The 20236-nt window shown below is 36.9% G+C and overlaps 1 protein-coding gene and 1 non-coding gene across 2 annotated transcripts in view; both read right to left on the reverse strand.

Annotated features, from left to right (window-relative positions):
- LOC113240134 (armadillo repeat-containing protein 2) overlaps nt 1-20236 on the reverse strand; it is a 33316-nt gene that overhangs the window by 2077 nt on the left and 11003 nt on the right. Inside the window, exons 4-18 of the mRNA XM_026477361.1 lie at nt 19946-20075; nt 19550-19651; nt 19084-19225; nt 18654-18861; nt 18359-18461; nt 17296-17468; nt 16702-16901; nt 16067-16235; nt 15099-15213; nt 12915-12964; nt 10843-10974; nt 10202-10358; nt 7877-8020; nt 6810-7043; nt 1556-1638 (exon numbers count right to left, since the gene is read on the reverse strand). Of these exons, the coding sequence (XP_026333146.1) occupies nt 1556-1638; nt 6810-7043; nt 7877-8020; nt 10202-10358; nt 10843-10974; nt 12915-12964; nt 15099-15213; nt 16067-16235; nt 16702-16901; nt 17296-17468; nt 18359-18461; nt 18654-18861; nt 19084-19225; nt 19550-19651; nt 19946-20075 (2142 nt within the window). The remainder of the gene's footprint in view (nt 1-1555; nt 1639-6809; nt 7044-7876; nt 8021-10201; nt 10359-10842; nt 10975-12914; nt 12965-15098; nt 15214-16066; nt 16236-16701; nt 16902-17295; nt 17469-18358; nt 18462-18653; nt 18862-19083; nt 19226-19549; nt 19652-19945; nt 20076-20236) is intronic.
- Nucleotides 2459-2530, reverse strand: Trnaw-cca. The gene has a single exon. It is a non-coding gene; the product is annotated as a tRNA-Trp (tRNA).

A 20236-nucleotide genomic window follows, 5' to 3' on the forward strand; every position in this document is an offset into this window, starting at 1 on the left:
TCACTTTTAAGCTACTGCTTGTTCACTATGCAGACTTCCTTCAGAAGAACGAGCAATAAGGATTGCTCTTTTCAAATAACCTTATTTGCTATAGAATCAAATTTGTGTGGAATTTAGAGCCATGTTGTCTTTCCATATACCGTCATACACGTGTCGTTCATTGTAATAGTGAATTATCGCCTTGTAATTAAATTTTGAAATAACGATCTTTGCAAATTAACGAGTAGAAAAAAATACAAGTGTTCATTCAGTGTTTTTAATTTTTCATTGTTTAATACAATTCAAAGGTGTAATGTATGTAATAAGAAAAGTCATTTCAGTCATTTTGCAGATGTGACCTCATTACGCAAAGGTTGCGATAGACACGTGAGCAAGAATTTACATGCTTCAGAAGTTTAATTGAGTGATGAACTGAAGAAGTTAAGACTGTAGAAATATGTCATAATTACAAATGGGCATAAAGCACTAAGGAAAAAACCAAATATAAATACGAATTTATTTAAAAAAGCGAGTCTCTCGTCCCCTCATGTATACAGTTGAATACATTTAAAAGGCGTACTACGTCGAAGCCACATGGAGGGAAAGTACCTTAAATACTATAAGACAGAAAATTTTAGTGAAAGAAGACTTCGTTTTGATTTTAAAAATAATTCGAACTGCATTCAAAGACTTTTAAATAATCGCCTGTCTGAGCCGGGAATCGAACACGTCAGATTGGAAAAAAACCTGTAATGTAACATTTCATTTGAAAATTTATTCAGAAAAATGAATATCCTTTTTTCTGACTTTGCCGCGCTCATAACAACTGACATTACCATTTCAAAGTATTACTAATGAGTACGAACTTGAGAAATATGAAAAGTTTGGGAATTTTTATATTACACAATGTGACACATTTTGAGCATTTGATAACTTAAATTGATTGTAAGTGGCAGTTAAATTTATCTAATTATTTTAATTAAACGTTAAATTTCACGATCTTCCTTTTATTTTCCTGTTATTTCCAAGAAAACAATCCTTACGATCGATCAGTATAGTAACATTTTTTTTTTGCATATTTGGCGGGTTTTATTCTCGATTCAGACAGGTGATTATTTAAAAATCTTTGAATGCAGTTCGAATTATTTGATTTTTAATTCGGGACTTAATCACGTATAAAACATATTTTATTTAACTCGACGTTTCGGACATATTGCAACGTCCACGGTCTCGAAGGGACTGAAGAGGCGAGGCATTTTCTAGGCGTGCGAGTTTTTCGATATTCATTATTTATTTGTGCACTAGGGTTCTCACAGGTCAGGGTTTGTTTGAAAAAACAAATATACGCGATTGAAATCCGGAAAAATAGTTTCATTTCCTATGTGTAACAATCGCGAAAATCTAAGAACTCGATAAGTCTTTTTTGAGTAAAATTTTCTATCTACAGTATTTAAGTTACTTTCCCTCCGTGGGGCATAGCCGTGTGGTATATTGAAAATGGTAAATTACAGTGTATAGTAGAACAGAAGTGTATGTGCACTGTATGACTAACGTAATGAAAAATATGAGAACATACCCTCAAATGTTTGGAAATGCCTGGCTCGCTGTTGCGACGGTCGGCGCGTGTCGCTTGGCACGCCGCGAACACTGACTCGTCGTCTGCCATCAATTATTACAATTTAATTATAACTTCAATACAACAGTATGTGATAAAAGTACTACAATTTATACTTAGAGAATAATCATTTATTTATAAGCGCGCTGGATTACCTTTCGGATCGAAGTGGTAGAGTTAAATTTAGCATGTTTATCGTGTAGCGAATGGTTGTTTTATGTTACAGAGTGGTTAGTCATCGGAAACTATAAGAACATTGAAACTTACGAAGAAAATCTGAGCATTTGTTTGTTTTTTGTTTGAAAAAACAAATATACGCGATTTAAATCCGGAAAAATAGTTTCATTTCCTATGTGTAACAATCGCGAAAAACTAAGAACTCAATGATTAACACTAGTATCAGGTTTCTTACCACGGTATGACTTCTTTTTATTTTCCCGATATTTCGGAACGGTTGCACGCTCGATGGTCCCGTGACCACGAAACCACGAAAGTCTTAAAATCTATATAACTAAGAACTCGATATCTGAGCATTTGTTAAAAGCAACTTTGAGCGATTTATATTAAGGTTTCATTATTTTCCAACGAATTTTGTTTACAATCAAAAGTATGCTTTATAATTATTGCAATTAGGTTGTTTCAAGATATTTCGGCAGGTTTGAATGCTGATATTTTATTGACACAGACATAACATATTATATAGGCGTTTTATACAGTGCCTAGAGACATAATATCAAGTCGTTAAAAATATGATCGAAGTAAAAAATTTTATTAATATCAGTAAAATAATTGGAAAATGCCAATATTAAAACAAAATTGTAAAAACCAAAAATATGTAAAAAATATAATTAAAAAATTTCATTTTGACCCCGACGTGATTTGAACACGCAACCTTCTGATCTGGAGTCAGACGCGCTACCGTTGCGCCACGGAGTCACACAGTATGCGCGCCGAAATACGACAACGTTTCTTGTAGAGTCAATGCCGAACGATTGCAAATCTTTGATACGTATGTTAAATAGACGTTACGATTAGTTCAAATGTTATTGACTCGCTGCTTATATTTTTTTCTCGTATGCTCCTATCTCTATTTGACGAATTCTTTGGGAGTATTTATTTGAATTATTTATTTTTGGTATTCAAAGAAGTTTAGTAGAAAATCGTAAGAAGGTAACATTTAAATGTCTTTTTTTTTTCAAACGGGAGAAGAGAAAATTCGCGAAAGAGAAAACATGAGTTCTTTAGAGAAAGTCCTTCAGAATCATGGGTTGTGTGTGTGGATCAAAATACGATAAAATTACGATTTAATTTTTATTCATAAATTGGCAGTAGCTTGGCTATCACACCTGATTCTTAAGCTACGATGGCACGCGTTTGTTTAATAAATGCTTGTGTTCCTTCCTAAATTGCAATTTTCGAGTGTATTCCATTGCCGTTACGAATTAGGAAGGAGGAAGCAAAGCGCTTGACGCGTATGTGTGACTTAAAAAAGGTTAGTAGGTATAAAATACCTATAACTGCCTCCGTGGCCGAACGGTTACCATGCTGGACTGCCACGCAGAGGTCACTGGTTCGATTCCCGGGCCGGGAGAAATGTTTGTATGGCTTACATTTATTTCTCTCGTGAGTTTGGGTGTAATTTGTGGTTGTCTATGTGTGTGTCCATGGCACCCGCGACACAGGGTTTCCCTAGTGCGGGGCTATGTTGAGTGTGTGCGTTATTTATTTTATTAAAAAAAAAAAACTACTATGGAAGTTTGTATTTAAGTTTTTAATTTTTTTTTATTCTTATTTCATTCAAGTGAAACAAACCGCCATAAAACAGGTAGGTGCTAAACATTGATAGAACAAATATGCTTGGAGTTCCACAAACATAAACAAGAATGTCATGTCTTTACTAGATATCGCAAATAAAAGTAAGAAAAAACAAGTTCTCTTACTTTCTTCAAAACCATGTAAAGATAACCTGAATATGTCTGTATTATTTAGGGTTTTATTATATTTTTTAACCGACTTAAAAAAGGAGGAGGTTCTCAGTTCGACTGTATGTTTTTTGTACATATGTTACGCAATTACTCCGACATCATGGTTCTTTTATTGTTGAATGTACTGAGGTACAGTGGTCCTATTTAATTTTGATGAAAATATTCTACCTCTAAGGGTGGCAAATTACCCCATGAATCCGGTTTATTGATTTTCACCCACTTCTTGTTAATCGATTTCAATAAAACTGCAATAATTGTAATAAACTGCCTCCGTGGCCGAACGGTTACCATGCCGGATTGCCACGCAGAGGTCCCAGGTTCAATATTTAGGTTAAATATTTGTATGGCCTATATTTATTTCTCTCGTGAGTTTGGGTGTAATTTGTGGTTGGCTATGTGTCACCCGCGACACAGGGTTTTCCTAGTGCGGGGCTATGTTTAGTGTGTGCGTTATTATTATTATTATTATTAATTGTAATGAAAATAAAATATTCTGGTGAGCTAGAGTCATCGAGTATATACCAGAAATAAATAAATAAATAAATAATAAATAAATAACGCACACACTCAACATAGCCCCGCACTAGGGAAACCCTGTGTCGCGGGTGCCATGGACACACACATAGACAACCACAAATTACACCCAAACTCACGAGAGAAATAAATGTAGGCCATACAAACATTTCTCCCGGCCCGGGAATCGAACCTGGGACCTCTGCGTGGCAGTTCGGCATGGTAACCGTTCGGCCACGGAGGCAGTTAAATGGAGACGAAATGTCATTTAATTTGTTTGAAAACTATTCTGCCAAATCATTATGGTGACACCTGCGCTCCGATTGGCCAGGCCGAATTTGCACAATTGACGGGTGTCGTCAATTATTTAACTTGAGGGTTGCTATAATGGACAAAAATTTAAAAATTACATATTTAATATTTAATTACCGATGAAATGTCATTCCGTTTGTTTTGTAATTAGATGTTTTGCTGTTTTTCCCACACCACCGAATGGAATTGACCCATAGTTAGAATATACGAATACGTGGAATATACGAAAACGTACACACAGGTAAGTTGTTGGCGTTGTACTATTTCAGCTTTCTAATTTGTGATTTCAGCACATACGAGGGTCGATATTTAAAAGTTTTGAGAGTTGCCAGGGATGGATGGCCCTTATTTCGTCTCTATTTCTGGTTATATACTCGATGGCTAGAGTTGATCTTATGATGGAAATGGGTCCTCAACAGCATATAGTTACTCTGGGTTCAAATGATTCGTTTTGACGAGGTCTTCCATAATGCGTTCCAGTCATCGTTGAGTTTTATAAAAAAAAGTTATAATTATATTCTGTTCTGCAATATCAAAACAATCTATGCAAGACAAGGAAATTAGCGATAATAAATTGTTAATTAACTGATATGTTATCGCGTACATTTCACATACATTCTTTATCTGTTTGCTAGATAATTAGAAATACGTATAGATAAACACGAGAATACACATAATATACCAGCACATACACACACCGCAATGTTTTTTCAAAAGACTGGCCGGTTGTTTTATTTTACTATTTTAGGTCTAATTTGAAAATAGAAACTTCATTTGACTTCGAGTCGAGTATAATTTTAACCCCGACCGACGAACAAGTTTACAATTACTTTTCATTCATACAGGTCTATCGAGCTTTCGAGTTTGATTTTTCGTTCTTTTTTTAATTTCGTAAGACTTTAATTGCAAAAGCTTTCTTCTCTTTCTTTATCTTTGATTTTTTAGTTAATGACAAAGTGTTAAAATTTTATATTTTCTTTTCCTTTGTGTTTTATCACACAAAATGTAAAAAAATGCATTTTATTTAATTTCGGTTTTGTTCAATGCCGGTTGAGTAAGCTACTACTAAACTGATGTTAAATGATGTTGATTGCGAAATTTGGAAAAGTATCCGGCTAAACACAAAAGAGAAAACAGTGAAATTTGCTTCTACTTTATCAGCAGGCGTTAATACGTAAAATACAGACCTAAGACCAGACATTGAAATATGACAACTATACGAGTTTTTAATTTGTCTACGACACCTTGAAAGGCACACAAAATTGGCTAAACACACAAATAGTGTTGACAAGCAGTGCAAATCCATTAGTAAGCGCTATTATTACTCGGTCCAACCATTTATTTAACTTTTGACAGCTCGAATTCTAATCAATTAGTGATCTTCCAATGCGTTTCTGATTCGATTTTTTTATAACAATGAATTTTTTTTATGAAAAAGTTTCAATCGTGAATGTGAGCGGGTTAAACACAAAAGGTATTGTCTGATAGGGATCGTAATGTTGCGTTTGTCAATTTGTGTACTCAAGAATTCATAATTAATGTTAATGAGAATTCATTTCCTTTCATTAGGTATAATTTGTTAGACATGTGCCGAAATTTATCAACTTGAATAATCTTTATTGCACAATCTGTTGGCTCGATAAATATCGGAGCCAAACAGCACGCTGTTTCACTAAAATTAAAAAATAAAAGAGTCCCGGAAGTATTGCATTTTTTATTTTTATGGTTGTATGTTTATAATCACGGAACTTCGGAGACGTGGAAATGTCAACGACGTAGTATAGAAGTACATAAGTGAGTTAGAGGATGGGCTGTAACATACAGACGGACGGAGAGACATAGAGATATGACAGTAATAATAATAACGCACACACTCAACATATGATAACTCTATAAGTTTTTAATTTGATTACGAAACCTTGAAAGGCATCTGGCACACAAACAGACGTCGAGAGTGTTGTAGAACAGTGAAAATGCACCTAGTTTATTGGTAGGCGTTATTAATAGTACATTAGATATCTAAATGACTAATGAGCACAATAATGATCGGTACATTTTTTGTCCCGTATCTTTTCGGGATTCGGGAAATCACTTAAGTACTTTAACTGAGCCGGTTCCTGAGGTAGCTGCGCGGTGCGGGAGGAGTGACAGTTTACGTAACAGTTATGTTGCGCTGCTAATGGGGGTAATTTCAACAAGATTTTTCTGACGACATTCAATAGCAACTTGATTGAATAAACAATTGCAATAAATATTAGTAGAGTTTCAATGGAATTATAATGACCAATGGTTTCAAGAAAATTAGGTTGATTTTTCTGATCGGCTCAAGGCAACCATTGGTGAGACCCTTAGTTATGACAAGGAGCGCAGCACAGTCTTACAATTTATAATAGAGTACTACTTACCTATAAACATAGTTAAGGCAGTGGCAGCGTGGTTAGCGTGCATGGCGTTCAACGGCCTATGCGCATGGGCGTTCCACAAGGCTCTCGCTAGCAGCGCAGCCGCAGGCGAGTCACCTGTTCGGGCAGCCGAGGATAACGCTTGCGAAGCGATTTCGGTGGCCTCTTTACATTCTACACCAGCGCCGCATACGTTTACAAGAACTCCTGCCGCTGCACAGCGGACACTTGCGTCGTCTGTTTGAAAGAAATAGTCAATCGTGGAAGATAAACTATATTTGACTGGTATGTGTATGGAGTTTGTTTATCCAGGATTCAAAACGAACGAATTCATTTCGGTCAAGGCCGCAGCTATTTCTCTATATAAAGTTAAAACAAAATTGTCCCTAAAACGGAACCCTGGGGGACACTACAAGTAATTACGGTCTTTTTTATTTGTCTTATCAACAACCTGAGACACAGTGCTTGTAATCACAAAGATCTGAGGGGCATGCACTGCGCCCGTCTACCTGAGACAAGTTGACAAGTCACACGTGTCTGTAATTTCATCAGTGCCCCTTTAAAGCAGGAATTCTCACATTACTTCTTGACGCCAGAACTGACGACGAACTCCTTCAGAAGGATCTGTTAGTGCTACTGATACTATACTGTATAAATTTAAAACAAAATTGGTCCTAAAATGGAACCCTGAGGGACACCACGAGGTACTAAGATCTTTTTGTTTTCTCAACAACTTGAGACTTAGAGCTATTTAGTCGCAAAGCTCGGAGGGGCACTGCCACTGCGCCCGTCACTCTGACAAGTCCCACGTCCCTGTAATTTCACCAGCACCCATGCCCTGCAAAGCTGGAACGCAATAATTCTTAATTACAGCTTGGCGCTAGAAATAGGTAAATCGGCAGTATTTCCCTGGACGAACTCTTTCAGAAGGCGCTGTTACTGCTACTGTTACAATACTGTATAAATTTAAAACAAAATTGGTCCTAAAATGGAACCCTGAGGGACACCACGAGGTACTACGGTTTTTTTATTTGTTTTATCAACAATCTGGGACAGAATTGATTACTGACCGTGTTGAAAGAAAGGCACGAGTTTTTCCATAGCCCCTTCCAGCACAATGAGTTGCGCTGCCTTTGTAGCGCGAGTCAAATTGCCGAGGGCCCGCACCGCCTCGCATGACGCCATACCTGAGCCGCTCAGCCATTTACACGTAACTGAACAAATATATAAACTATCATCAGCCCTTAGAATCGAATTGTTAGATGAAGTTCTTTCGTATATTGCACAATTGTCTTTGATCTTGCGCGTTCCTCTTCACCACCAAAGAAAACATTGTGAGGAAACCTGTACAAAGTCGCGGGCAGCAGCTAATAACTAAAATTTTAAGTAACACGAAACTATATAATAAGATATTTTAATAGCACCGATATTTCTAAACAATTATCAATGTCGCATCCAGATGCACTCACTCCTATATCTGTTAAGTTTGGAAACAGAATAAATTTCTTCACTACTTAGGATTTCTAAAAATTAAAATATATCATACACTACCTTTGTATGTGATAGTATACAAAATTGTAGTCTTTGAGAATTTAATTTCAAGTATTTTTAGTAGTAATTTACGTATTCGTAATTTATAAATTAGTTACATTACAAAATAAGCTGAGGGTATGAGATGGGTACGCTATAGCTCGAATTTTGACAAACATGGTTAGATAGAAAGATAGATAAACATTTTATTCGCTGAAAAAACATAACATGATTGTCATAGCAGTGAAAGTGTGCAGACTCAGCATATGCCAAAGTTTCCTAAGGCGCTGGTTTTCAGTCAGGTCCAACGAGAGGGATTATTTGAAAGCAAAAATATAATGACTGCGTAAAATTATACACTGAGAGTAATAATATACATAGTAAAGTGTAAATGGTGCATCTAAAATAACCTATTGGATATGTAAGTGCATGAGCGAATGCGAATATAATTACAGCTGCAGGAGTAAATTGTGATTGTAAAGAGGATGTGAAATTTGTCATCTAAGTGAATTGTTGTTATAACTCTTATGAGAAATAAATATTTTTTAAACCTCAATAAAGTATTACGAACTGCGTTATGCCAGTTTCATGGAATTAATTAATGAAAAGCGTTTAGAAAAAAATCACCTGATCAGTGTTTTTTGTTTTCGGTTGATGTTCGAAACTTGTCATTTATTTATTTCAAACAAAGCTCAATCTTTTAATAAAAGTTATTACACAGTTTTTGCGTACTTATATAACAACTACCTCGATGGCCGAACGGTTACCGTGCTGGACTGCCACTCGTAGAGATGGGAAAAAATGCTTATTTTTTAAACGTTAAAACGTGCTTTGTTTTTAAAGACGCGACTTTCTAAACACTTTTAACTTAAACGCTTTTTGGTTTGAAGCTTACAAAATCGTTTAGAAAAACGTTTAGGCGCTTTTTTTAAACGTTTTTTTAAAAAAGCATGCAACGTTGTGTTGACAGCGAAAAGCAAGAGTAGACCACTAAAGGTTTTAAGATAAGTAAGTTTATTTGTAAAATACGAGTTTTATTTACAAAATTGTTATTCACACTGATGAATCAATTTGTTTAGAAAACATAATATAGATGGCGGGACTTGAAACTTAAGCACGTTGTTAACGCTTACCCTTAAATTGAAAAGCGTGCTTATGTGCTTATTTTAAAAAGCTAACTTTTTTAAGTGCTTTTCGTTTAAACGCCCGCCTCTAGCCACGCAGAGGTCTCGGGTGCGATTCGCGGGCCGGGAGAAATATTTGTATGGCCTACATCTATTTCTCTCGTGAGTTTAGGTGTAATTTGTGATTGTCTGTGTGTTGTCCATAGCACCTGCGATACAGGGTTTCCCTAGTGCGGGCCAATGAGAGTGTGCGTTATTATTATTAAAATCCTTGGCAATGACCCGTTTGTCCTTTCAAGTTGTTCTTATCTATGATATTTGAAACATTGACTTACCAACAAAGTCGTGATTTGAATTAAATGTTGTAAATTGTAAATGTGAACAAAATGTTATTTATAAAGAACCTTTACAATAGTCGTTTTAATCATACCCTTGGTGTAATTAAGCCACATGCGATACGTCAAAAGTGCTTTTGTCATTTGTATATATCTTTCTTTCTTTCTTATATGAAAGTCATAAAAATAATACGGTACATGATACGAAGTGTGCATAATGTGAAATTTTACAACTCTCGTATTTAAGAGTCTACTATTACAACTTCAAATGGCTTTGGTTGAGTCTGACTCTAAAACTGTTGAATCAATGAATCACTTTGGAAAAAATATATAGTAAAATTGAGGATATATTTAAAAAAATAATTTATCATAATGTAGTTTCTGGTCTTCGCTGTGAGCGGTTTACCTTTACACAAATGGTCCAGGGTTTCGTCCAAAGGATCTGGAGGATCGGGCGGTTCACGGTAGAAAGTGATGTTGTTTAATGTCGCCAAAGACGCTGTTGCCAGTTCATCGTGCCGTTCCATCCAACTAGGTGGTTCCTCTTTGGACTGTTCCTGCACCTGATTAATTTTAAAATATTACGATTTGTAAGTATAGTGCTCATTGCTATTGAGGATTCCCAATGGGGCCAGATGAAAAACTTAAAACGAAAATTAAAAATTATTTATTTAAAATAAAAAATAAGATTTTGCAATGATCGTCAGTAGCGGTTGCTTAAACCGTGTTAGCAAAATATAAGGATATAACATCTAGTATATAACCAGAAATAGAGGTGAAATAAGGACCATCGCATGAGTTGCCAGGGATGGATGGCCCTTATTTCGTCTCTATTTCTGGTTATATGTATACTCGATGTCTAGAACTCTCTAATGCCTACTACTTTTATTACATAAAAATACGTCAGCAGCACATGTTTTCGGTAAGTGCCATTATTCGATTTGCGGCAATAGCCAATCCACATTTGAGATTGACCAAGGAAGATATTCTTTATATCTTACAAGGAAGATGTTCTTTATATCTACATTCTAGAGCTCAAGCTCTTACCGGTTTTTGCGCTAGTTTCTCAGCTAAACGTAAACAGCTCAACAATGCTTTGATAGTTCTCTCAGCGTGAACGTCCGCTAGACCTCGTCCTGCGCGCTCTGCCAGGCATAGGTTGGCTACAACTCGTACTGTCTGTATTGTTAACAATAAGAGGGGTATAGAAGCAAAACCGTCCCTGTCCAAAATTTACTTTTTTTAAACTATGAACATTGACATAAAATAAATGGACGACGGGTCTAATACAAAAACCACGAAAAAAAATGTCCCAAGTCAACCTATTGAAACGTAGTGACATGTAAAGGAATATGAAAAAGCTAAAACGATGAATTTAAATTGTAATGTCATCGCAGTACTGTTTAATTTTGCTTGCTTCGCCGTCAGTCGAACAAACGAAGACTAAAGCGTGAATGACGCTCTGTATGCGATTTTAACGCCCTATAAGTTCGGACACTTTTAAGCGCGGACCCGACGTCCATATAATTGTAAGTCAATGACTATGAATGTAATTTTGTTTGTTTCTTCTATTGCTTCAAGGTGCAGAGACGTATAGACTCTCCGAAAATCGCTCCGAACAACGGGGGTAAGACGCAAACTTGACAATGTCCATGATTGGGTCAGAAACAAAAACGATATTGTCCATTTCAACCAACCACAATGCGTTTTACTTCATAGATTCAATATGGCGGTTTAACTTTTCGTGAAGAGCTTACGCTTGAAAGTTTTATTGTTTTTACTGTTTAATCTTTTGAAAATGGAAGAAAATGTGCAACCAGTTTGTTCAAGACCTTCTAGGTAACATAATCGTGATTCAGAAACATGGAAGAGAACCCGCGAAAAAGCAAATATGTGAGTTTTGAACTAGACTAAATTTTCAATACATTGTAGGGTAAACGGGTACCTACGTTTACCCTACAATGTATTGAAAATTTAGTAGATCCATCAAAAGGTATTTTGATGGATCTGCTAGTCAGTTTAAAATATTATTGTCAACTACTTTTTTTTCGCACATGGAGAAAAGTTTGCTTATTAAAAGTAGTTTTTGTTTTGGACTACATGTTTACAGATATACACCGAAAAGATTGCTCTTGTTTGCAATATGTCAACATTTTGATGAAAAATATAAGTTAATATCTCAGTTCATTCGTCAATTATGATGCCTACTTGTACTTGGTATAAAAATAAACAAACATGGTTCGATAATTTTCTTTACTTAAGATTTTCGTTTCGGCTGATACAAATTTAGGTCTTTTACCCAACTTATGAAAATGGCGGAATCGCTAGACGCAAAATTACCATATTCCCACCTGTTAAGATGCAAAGTCGATAATATCCGTTCATTAGAAGCAAATTCGTTAGTGTCCATCGTTTTTTGTTTTTTTATTAGGGTGTTACCATTTGTTTTTTGTTCGCTTTTGTTCAATTTTGCTAATTGTAACGCCATCCAACAGCCAGTAAATTTTTGTAATTAATAGATGGCAAGAAGATGTTGAAACGAACAGGATCTCGTTTCCTTGATTTGGATCCTCTAGGACAGAGTTGACTTTGTTTCTATACCCTTCTAAATGAAGTATGGTTCTTAATTTATTCACTCGACAAAGGTTCAAATTCGAACAATTCAAAAAAGTCCAATTAAGAATATAAATATTTAATACATAATATAGTATAATTACAATAAGCAATATGAGCCTGTAATAATCTAAAGGCTTTAGTAAATAGAATAAGGTTTTAGTTAATTAGGGTATAAGTTTAATTTATTCAAACTTTGTCTTTTGCTGTGCCCTTACAGGGTGCATATCTTTGTAAGTCATGTTATCAACCACTTTGTGTACTAGATTATGGTACGTAATAAAGTATTGAGTATAGAACTTGAAGAAAAATTTCTTTAATCCGGCTGGATACGAACCAGTAACATTTGGAGTCCATCCGGATCGAAGGAAGTTTTCTTTGAGTTTGTTTGATCTTTGTATCAATGGTTATAACAAACTAGTGGAGTATTTTCACAAAAAATATATAAATAAACATTCTTTTCTGTATTTTGTTTCAGACTTAAAGAGATTTGTACGTTTACCGACCTTTATGAGAACATCCTCATTTGATCCATCTGATCCGCCCAAATCTGAAACTGAAGTAATTAATCTGTTAGAATCGAAAAGAAAACTTTTTCCGGAACTAAATCGCGTATATTTGTCTTTTCTTTGTTTGAAAAGTTTCTGGAGCCATGGGATCTGTAAAAAGATCCAGAAGACAAAAACACGTGTTTAATTTATTCACCAAAGATTAATATTAAAATTTGGACTGTACTACGCAATTTAGTCCCAAAAATATGGTTTCACTTGTCCTTTCCAGTGAACCAAAGAACTGTTATAATTAGTTAAAAACTCATTTAAGTTGGAGGAGAGAATTGGTTTTTCGGCATTAAAAAATACCTATTCAACTTGTTTTTCCCTTTCATAATGAAAACAGAAGATACAACTAAAAGCGAATATTTTATTCATGCAATTGATATGAAATCGACACAGTCGCCGATTGCGGCAACCGCAATTTGTATGAAAATTTAAGTTCGCTTCTAGTTGGCGGTTGCTTCTATCCAACACACGTTTGCGCGGCGCCTGACATGATTGACTAAATTTCCCTTCCTATTACAAAATTAAAAAAAATCAATCCTAAAATTTTAATTTTTTACTAAGGGTATCTACGAAAAATCAGTTTCTTAGAGATATTCCTATGAAATTTTATCTCTTGTAGTATTATTGAAAAAGAAACATGTTACACCTGGTTTAGTCTGCCGAAGTGCATGTGACTGAATGTATAATTATACATAGGGCGCACTATAAGTTTCCGGAACTGGCCACTTACATAAACAATATTCAAAAAATTATTACAACTTTTGAAAATGGAACTCTTTGTCTGTAGAATACAGTTTGTTTCATCTGACTGTCACTTGTTTTTACATTGTGGCGTCATATTTTTAGAAATTGGTTGTCTACATCATCATGGATTTAACTCGTGAAAATTTTCGTAGTATGATTTTCTACGACTTTAAGTGTAATTTAACAGCTTTGCGGAGCTTCGCTTGGTTTCAAACTTGGCTTTTGGCGATAAAGCACCATGCAAGACGACTATTTATAGCTGGTTTGCAGAATTCAAACGCGATCGTGTGAATCTCAGTGACGAATTTCGTGATGGTCGCCTTCCACTGCTGTGAACAACAAAAACATCGATGCTGTGCGCCGTATGATCAAAACAGACAGGCATGTGACATACCATGAGATTCGGGTATCTTTAGGCATAGGTATGAGTCAAATACAATCAATACTACACAAACATTTGGGTGTGAACAAGCTGTGCTCTCGGTGGATCCCACACAATTTGACTGAGGTTTAAAAAATGGATCGCGTCACTTGGTGCAATGCCATGCTTACCAGATTCAACGAAGGGGCGTAAAATTTGGTGTGAGATATAGTAACAGGTGACGAAACATGGATTTATTGTTACGATCCCAAATCAAAGCAGTAATCAAGCGTATGGCTCTTTCGAGATGAGCCGAAACCAACCAAACTGGCGCGCGTGGAAAGTGCCTCTAAGTGGCTACTGTTGCTTTAGTTAATCGTTGTACCGTGAATAGTGATTGGTACACAATCATTTGTTTGCCGAAAGTTATTGACAAAAATAACCGTAAATGCCGTATCATCTTGCACCACGATAATGCCAGTTCTCACACAGTTAGACAGACAAATGAATTTTTGAAGGTGAACAACGTTGACCTTATGAGCCATCCCACGTACAGTCCCGACCTGGCACCTTGTGACTTTTATTTGTTTCCAAAAATTAAGAACCAGTTACGCGGTCAACGATTTTCATCACCTGAAGAGGCTGTTGAAGAGTATGAAAATATGTTTCAGAGATTGTCACGGAGGAGTGGCATAATTGTTTTCAAAATTTGTTCATTCGTATGAAAAAGTGCATTAACGCTAACGGAGAATATTTTGAGAAACAATAAATTAATTTCTGACCATTTATAGTATTTTTTTCTTATTCATTCCGGAAACTTAAGTGCGCCTCACGTACCTTCAATAATGTATGCCTAATGTTTAGCCGTCGGAAAAAGACGATCGCCGAATCCAAGTCGGATCGGCAAAAAAAGTGAAAGGAAACTTATTTTGTACATGTCAACTACTATACAACCTGTGTTTTCACAGATAAATGAATTATGAACAGATTTTTTTTATATCTTTATAAAGATATAAAGTACGCACCTACAAGATGTAGATCGGGGTCAATTTCAGGTTCTTTGACATAACTATCGTTCCGTTTCGTATACGACTCTAATATAGTTAGGAGTACATCCACGCCGCCCTCTTCTTCGTAGATCTGCCAAACAACAAATCTCATCACCGTATATTCAAACTTTAATTATTTTTATCTACAACTGCAGGCACGATATGGCGCGACTTCTGCGAGAGCGACGTAAAGCGCAAGCTCAAGTTGCGCCCTGTCCTGCTAGCTCTATAATATCTAGTAGCAGTAGAGCTCCTTGTGCAAGAGTTTGTCCAGGGAAGTACTGCCACCTTACCTATTTCTGCCGCCAAGCAGTAATCTCAGCATTAGTGTGTTCCGCTTTTGAAGGGTATGGGTGCTGGTGAAATTACAGGCACATGAGACTTATCAACTTATGTCTCAGATTGACGGGCGCAGTGGCAGTGCGCTTCAGATCTTTGCGATTTAAAGAGCTGAGTGGCACTGCATCTGTTAAGGACAGGCGTGTAGCTTAGCATAAGGGGCACGATTTGTCCGTCCTGTCACTTGATATTATAAAAAAATAAAATAAATAATTTGAGTTAACATATTAACGGTCTCACCACACTTATATTAACATATGAAGCTGGTCAGAAGTTTGTTAAAGTTTAGTTTGTTGTTGTTGTTGTTGTTTTTTTATGATACTAAGACGAGACGAAATGGCAGTTGCAGTGCCACTCAGAGCTTTAAATCACAAAGATCTACGGACACTGCTACTACACCTTGCACCCTGAGACAAGTTCCATGTGCCTGTAATTTCACCAGCACCAAGCTGGAATGCAGCAGCCCTCACGTTACTGCACCGTGGCAGAAATAGGAAACACAAGGAGCTACAATAAAAAAATCGACAGAAGAACCGACGAAAGATAAAATATCACTAAAAATTTGGTCACACATTATGGTATGGAATATATTGAAAGTATCTCACATTAATTCTCGCCTGCTCGTCGGCGGCGGCCATATTGCCGAGCGTGTACGCAAGTCGCACGGCGAGCGGTGCGCGGGCGGCGCACGCGGCAAGCGCGAGCAGCAGCGCCCGCGCGCTCACTGATGACGCGCACAGCCACGCGCAGCATGTTTCTTCCGCTGACAATACGCTAGAATTAAAGATTGCTTTTCAGATCGCCTCAGAAGTAAGGTAACGATTTTTCGCGTGGATGCATGTATAACTATTAATCTTTAAAATTAAGTAAACTAACATGATGTGGCCATGATCGAAGAATTGTGTGTCAGTAGATCACTTCACCGGTGGTCAGATGATATTGCTTTTACAGTGGGAAAACAAAGGCTCAAGTTGTCACGAGAATGCCGTTTAAAATTGCTCGAGTGGCTTCTGACGTTCCGGGTTCGATGCCCAGCCGAGTCAATGTGGAAAACTAAGTATTCAATATTGTCTCGGGTACAGGTGTTTACGGTACCGTCGTTGTTTCTTTGAACAAAAGTGGTTTAGTTGCTTACTTTTGAATCAGAGCAACGTTTGTGATGTCGTCTAACATTTATTTATTTTTTTGTTTATTTAATATAAAATTTCTTAGGCATCACTAAAACTGCTATGTAACTGACCTGAGACATCTAGCAACGTTAGTTAGCACGTCTCGATCCGTGTGATACAGCAATGCATTGACTAGTTCACCTAATGCGCCACTGGCGACGAAATCCCGTATTTCCCTGTGCCCCGCCCCGGCCAGATTTCTTAGCGCGCCGGTTAGTTGGTAAAGCGCGTGAATTGAGTGCTCCGATATTGCTCGAGGATTTTCCGCTTTCTGTTTCAGACGAAATACTCTATTTAATATTAATCGATGAAATAATGATTGAATGTGCCAATCGTACAAGTATTTTTATTAATAAAAAGCAAGATCGTATAGACAGCAAGTTTTCTTCTAACGAGTCGTCACCTCCAGCGACTACAAGATATAACGGTGTACAGGGAATCTAATTTGGCCATGCCCAGATTGTTCAATCACAGACAACGTTAAAAGTTGACAAATTAACTAAGTTCCCATTTTCGATAGAAATACACGGATTGAATGGCTAAATTATGAAACAATTGTCAGTTATCTTGCCGGGGTGACCACAGACTAGTTGGTAAGACACGTAAGTACTTTTGACCAAAACTTGTATCTAATCATCTGTACATCATGCATTATACATACTTACCGCATTATTTAGTATCTTGAGATGCAAAGCAGCAAGATGTAGAGCGCCTGCTCGGTGAGCTTGCATACATAAACGAGGCTCCAGAGCCAAGAACCGCAGAGCTCCCGCTCCGTACACGCAGCACTCACCTTCCGTAAGTGGGTCTGCACGGCCATAGCCTTCTACTAACAGTTCTGGAAAATTAATGAAAAAAGAAATATGATAAGTACTTGCAAAAATTACGTTGAGGCATGTTCTAAAAATTAGATTAACTTGATAAATGGTCAGAAGTTCGCATTTGGGGTGTGTCAGCGAGGTATGAAGCGAAATATTTAGCAAGTAAAACCCTGCGGAATAGTATACTGCGCTCCAAAACACAAATCGTTGACATTGGTCAAAAAGCCACCAGGCTGAAATGGAACTGGGCCAGATACATATATTGCCGCATGTCAAGCGCGCCGTGGGTAAAGACCACCACGGTATGGCTCCCACACAACGCAAGCCGGAGACGTGGAAAGCCTAGAAGGAGAGGGCATGACGAGCTAGATCATAGTTCCCAAACTGGTCCCTACCTCCCGCCAGTGGGCGCTGAAGAGTCCTAGGCAGGCGCCTCGGAAGCAATTGGGGGCGTTTATTCTGTCCAGGGGGTGCTATAAACTACACTACATAATTGAATATAATTTTTGTTCATTGTGATTTTTTTGTTAAGTTAATATAAAAAATACTTGTTTTCAATTATTTTTTGTGGTGGTGGGCGTTGAAATTTTGTTATCTTGCCTAAGTGGCCGATGAGTTCAAAAGTTTGGGAGCCTATGAGCTAGATGCTTATACGATCTTTATTTTTTATTTATTTATTTCTCCACAGATATACAATTTACACTTATTCTAGAGACCTGGCCAACCTGGGCATCAGGTTGTTGGCAAGACAACGCTCTTTTACATTATCTACTCTAAATCAAGACAGAACACAGGACAAGCAGCTGAATAACTAAAATGAAATTTTAGGATTTTGACGAAGATGAAAGGAAAAACATTTTGTCGAAGCAATTTCAAAAAGAAAGATAAATAAACAAAGATATCTCACCCAAAAGATTGCTATTCCTGAAGAAATGGTCATTGTTGTCATTTCTGGCAATCTTGAAGACCAGTTTACAAGCTGCAGATAAATGATTTCCAGTTACGCGTATCTGTGAAGGTTATTTTTGGATAAATAAAATACATACATAATCTGGAGATATAAGAAAAAGTCAAAGGCGTCTTGTCTTTGACCTCTTCTTATGTCTCAAGATATGCTTCCTACGCCTATAATTGCCGCCAACTTAGTACAATAGAAAGATAGTCTCAGTCAAATTTAAAACTGTAATCTATTTTAGACTCACCGTCAGCATAGACCTCGCAATTGCAACGAGAACCCTCTCATCATCACTGTCAACGTGCATGTACAGAGCTCTTAATACCAGCTCTCTTAAGCTGCTGGTGGGTTGGCTGCTTTCTAGAAGATTCTGCAGTGCTTCCAAGAGGTAGAATGTTTCGTCCGTGTCACGACTGCGGTGGGAGAGCGCTTCGGCTAGCTCCAGAATACTCATGCTGAAAATATAACATGATTTAGATTATATAATAAATTAAATGACGTTTGTGATTGATTTATATGAAATTTCAAACCTGTTCAACAATGCAAGATGCACTTATTAGAGCCCGAGTAAACAACCTGTGTGAGATTCGCTATTTGCGTATTACTAGTTTTTATGTCGCTTGGTATAAAACTTATATACATTTACTAAAACATCATCAGAGTGCAGTATAACTTACTTGTCATAGTCACAGCAAGAAGCATTAGGCAGTTGTACTGCAATTTGTTTCACAGATATATCGCCGAAAGCGTTGGTCTCGCATGACACCGACTTCGCACCCGAGAACTGAAGACGCCGCTTGCCGGCGTCAGGGCTTAAGGCTGAAACAGCGTCCTGATCTTGAAAAGTTTACTTTTTAAATTAAAAAATAGATCAACGAACTGGCTACAAAGATAGACTCAAATATTCAAAATTAGATCAACTTTCTTTTGGACAAAAAACGACGAGTAGAGGTCTGACCAAACCGCTGACAAAAGGAGACGACTTCCCCTGGACTACTTATAATTGTATAAACAGACCGTATAACCAGAATCTTTTGCTATAGATACCAGAAATTTTAAGTTAAAGCTACTCCGTATTAAAACGTCGACGGATATTGTGAAAATGAAATGTTATTTGTGAACATATTGAAGTAGTTAACTTACACTTGGTACCTTTCTCATTGTTGATTTCGTTGCTGTCTCTATTGCTTCCGAGCGGTCTAGTAACCGATATTGCTTGTGCTAAGTCGTTTCCCACAGTAGATTCTGAAAGAAACGATTTAGAAGTATATTCATTCGTATTTAAAAATATAATCTTCGGCCAGAAGACGGCTGTGGAATATAGACTGCATCAGTGCCAAAACCTAGTTCAATGTTTCGACTTCATAAACAAAGCACCTAAACAGTTCGTTTCCAATCAGAGTGGGTTGTAACACACCGCGTAATTCTAAAAAAAAAAGGATGCTGGTATGTAATATATTGATTAATTAGTGTGTCTTCTAGCGGGATAACTTATAAGTTGCATGATAGGTTTTACTGTTAGGTTGGCAAATAAAATACCTTCAGGTGAAACTCCACTGGTGTTTCTTCGATGCAGTGGTTTGCTGCGCCCATTGAGATGCGGCAGCTTGGGTAGTCCTGCCCACCCATCTCCCGTACGCTCTTGTGTTGACCGCGCTTGTTTACGAAGCTAGAAATGAATAGTGAGACTTTGAATTTTAAAAATGCATTTATATGTTAATAATAACAAAATCAAGTATCATCATGAAAAAATCGTGATTAATCAAGGAATAAAAATAAAATTTTACAAACGAAGTAATTTTCCTGCTTGTGGAAAGTTGCCTGAGTTAG

Source organism: Hyposmocoma kahamanoa, unplaced genomic scaffold, assembly GCF_003589595.1.
Source record: "Hyposmocoma kahamanoa isolate Upper Pololo Valley unplaced genomic scaffold, ASM358959v1 120, whole genome shotgun sequence".
NCBI classification, from domain to species: domain Eukaryota; kingdom Metazoa; phylum Arthropoda; class Insecta; order Lepidoptera; family Cosmopterigidae; genus Hyposmocoma; species Hyposmocoma kahamanoa.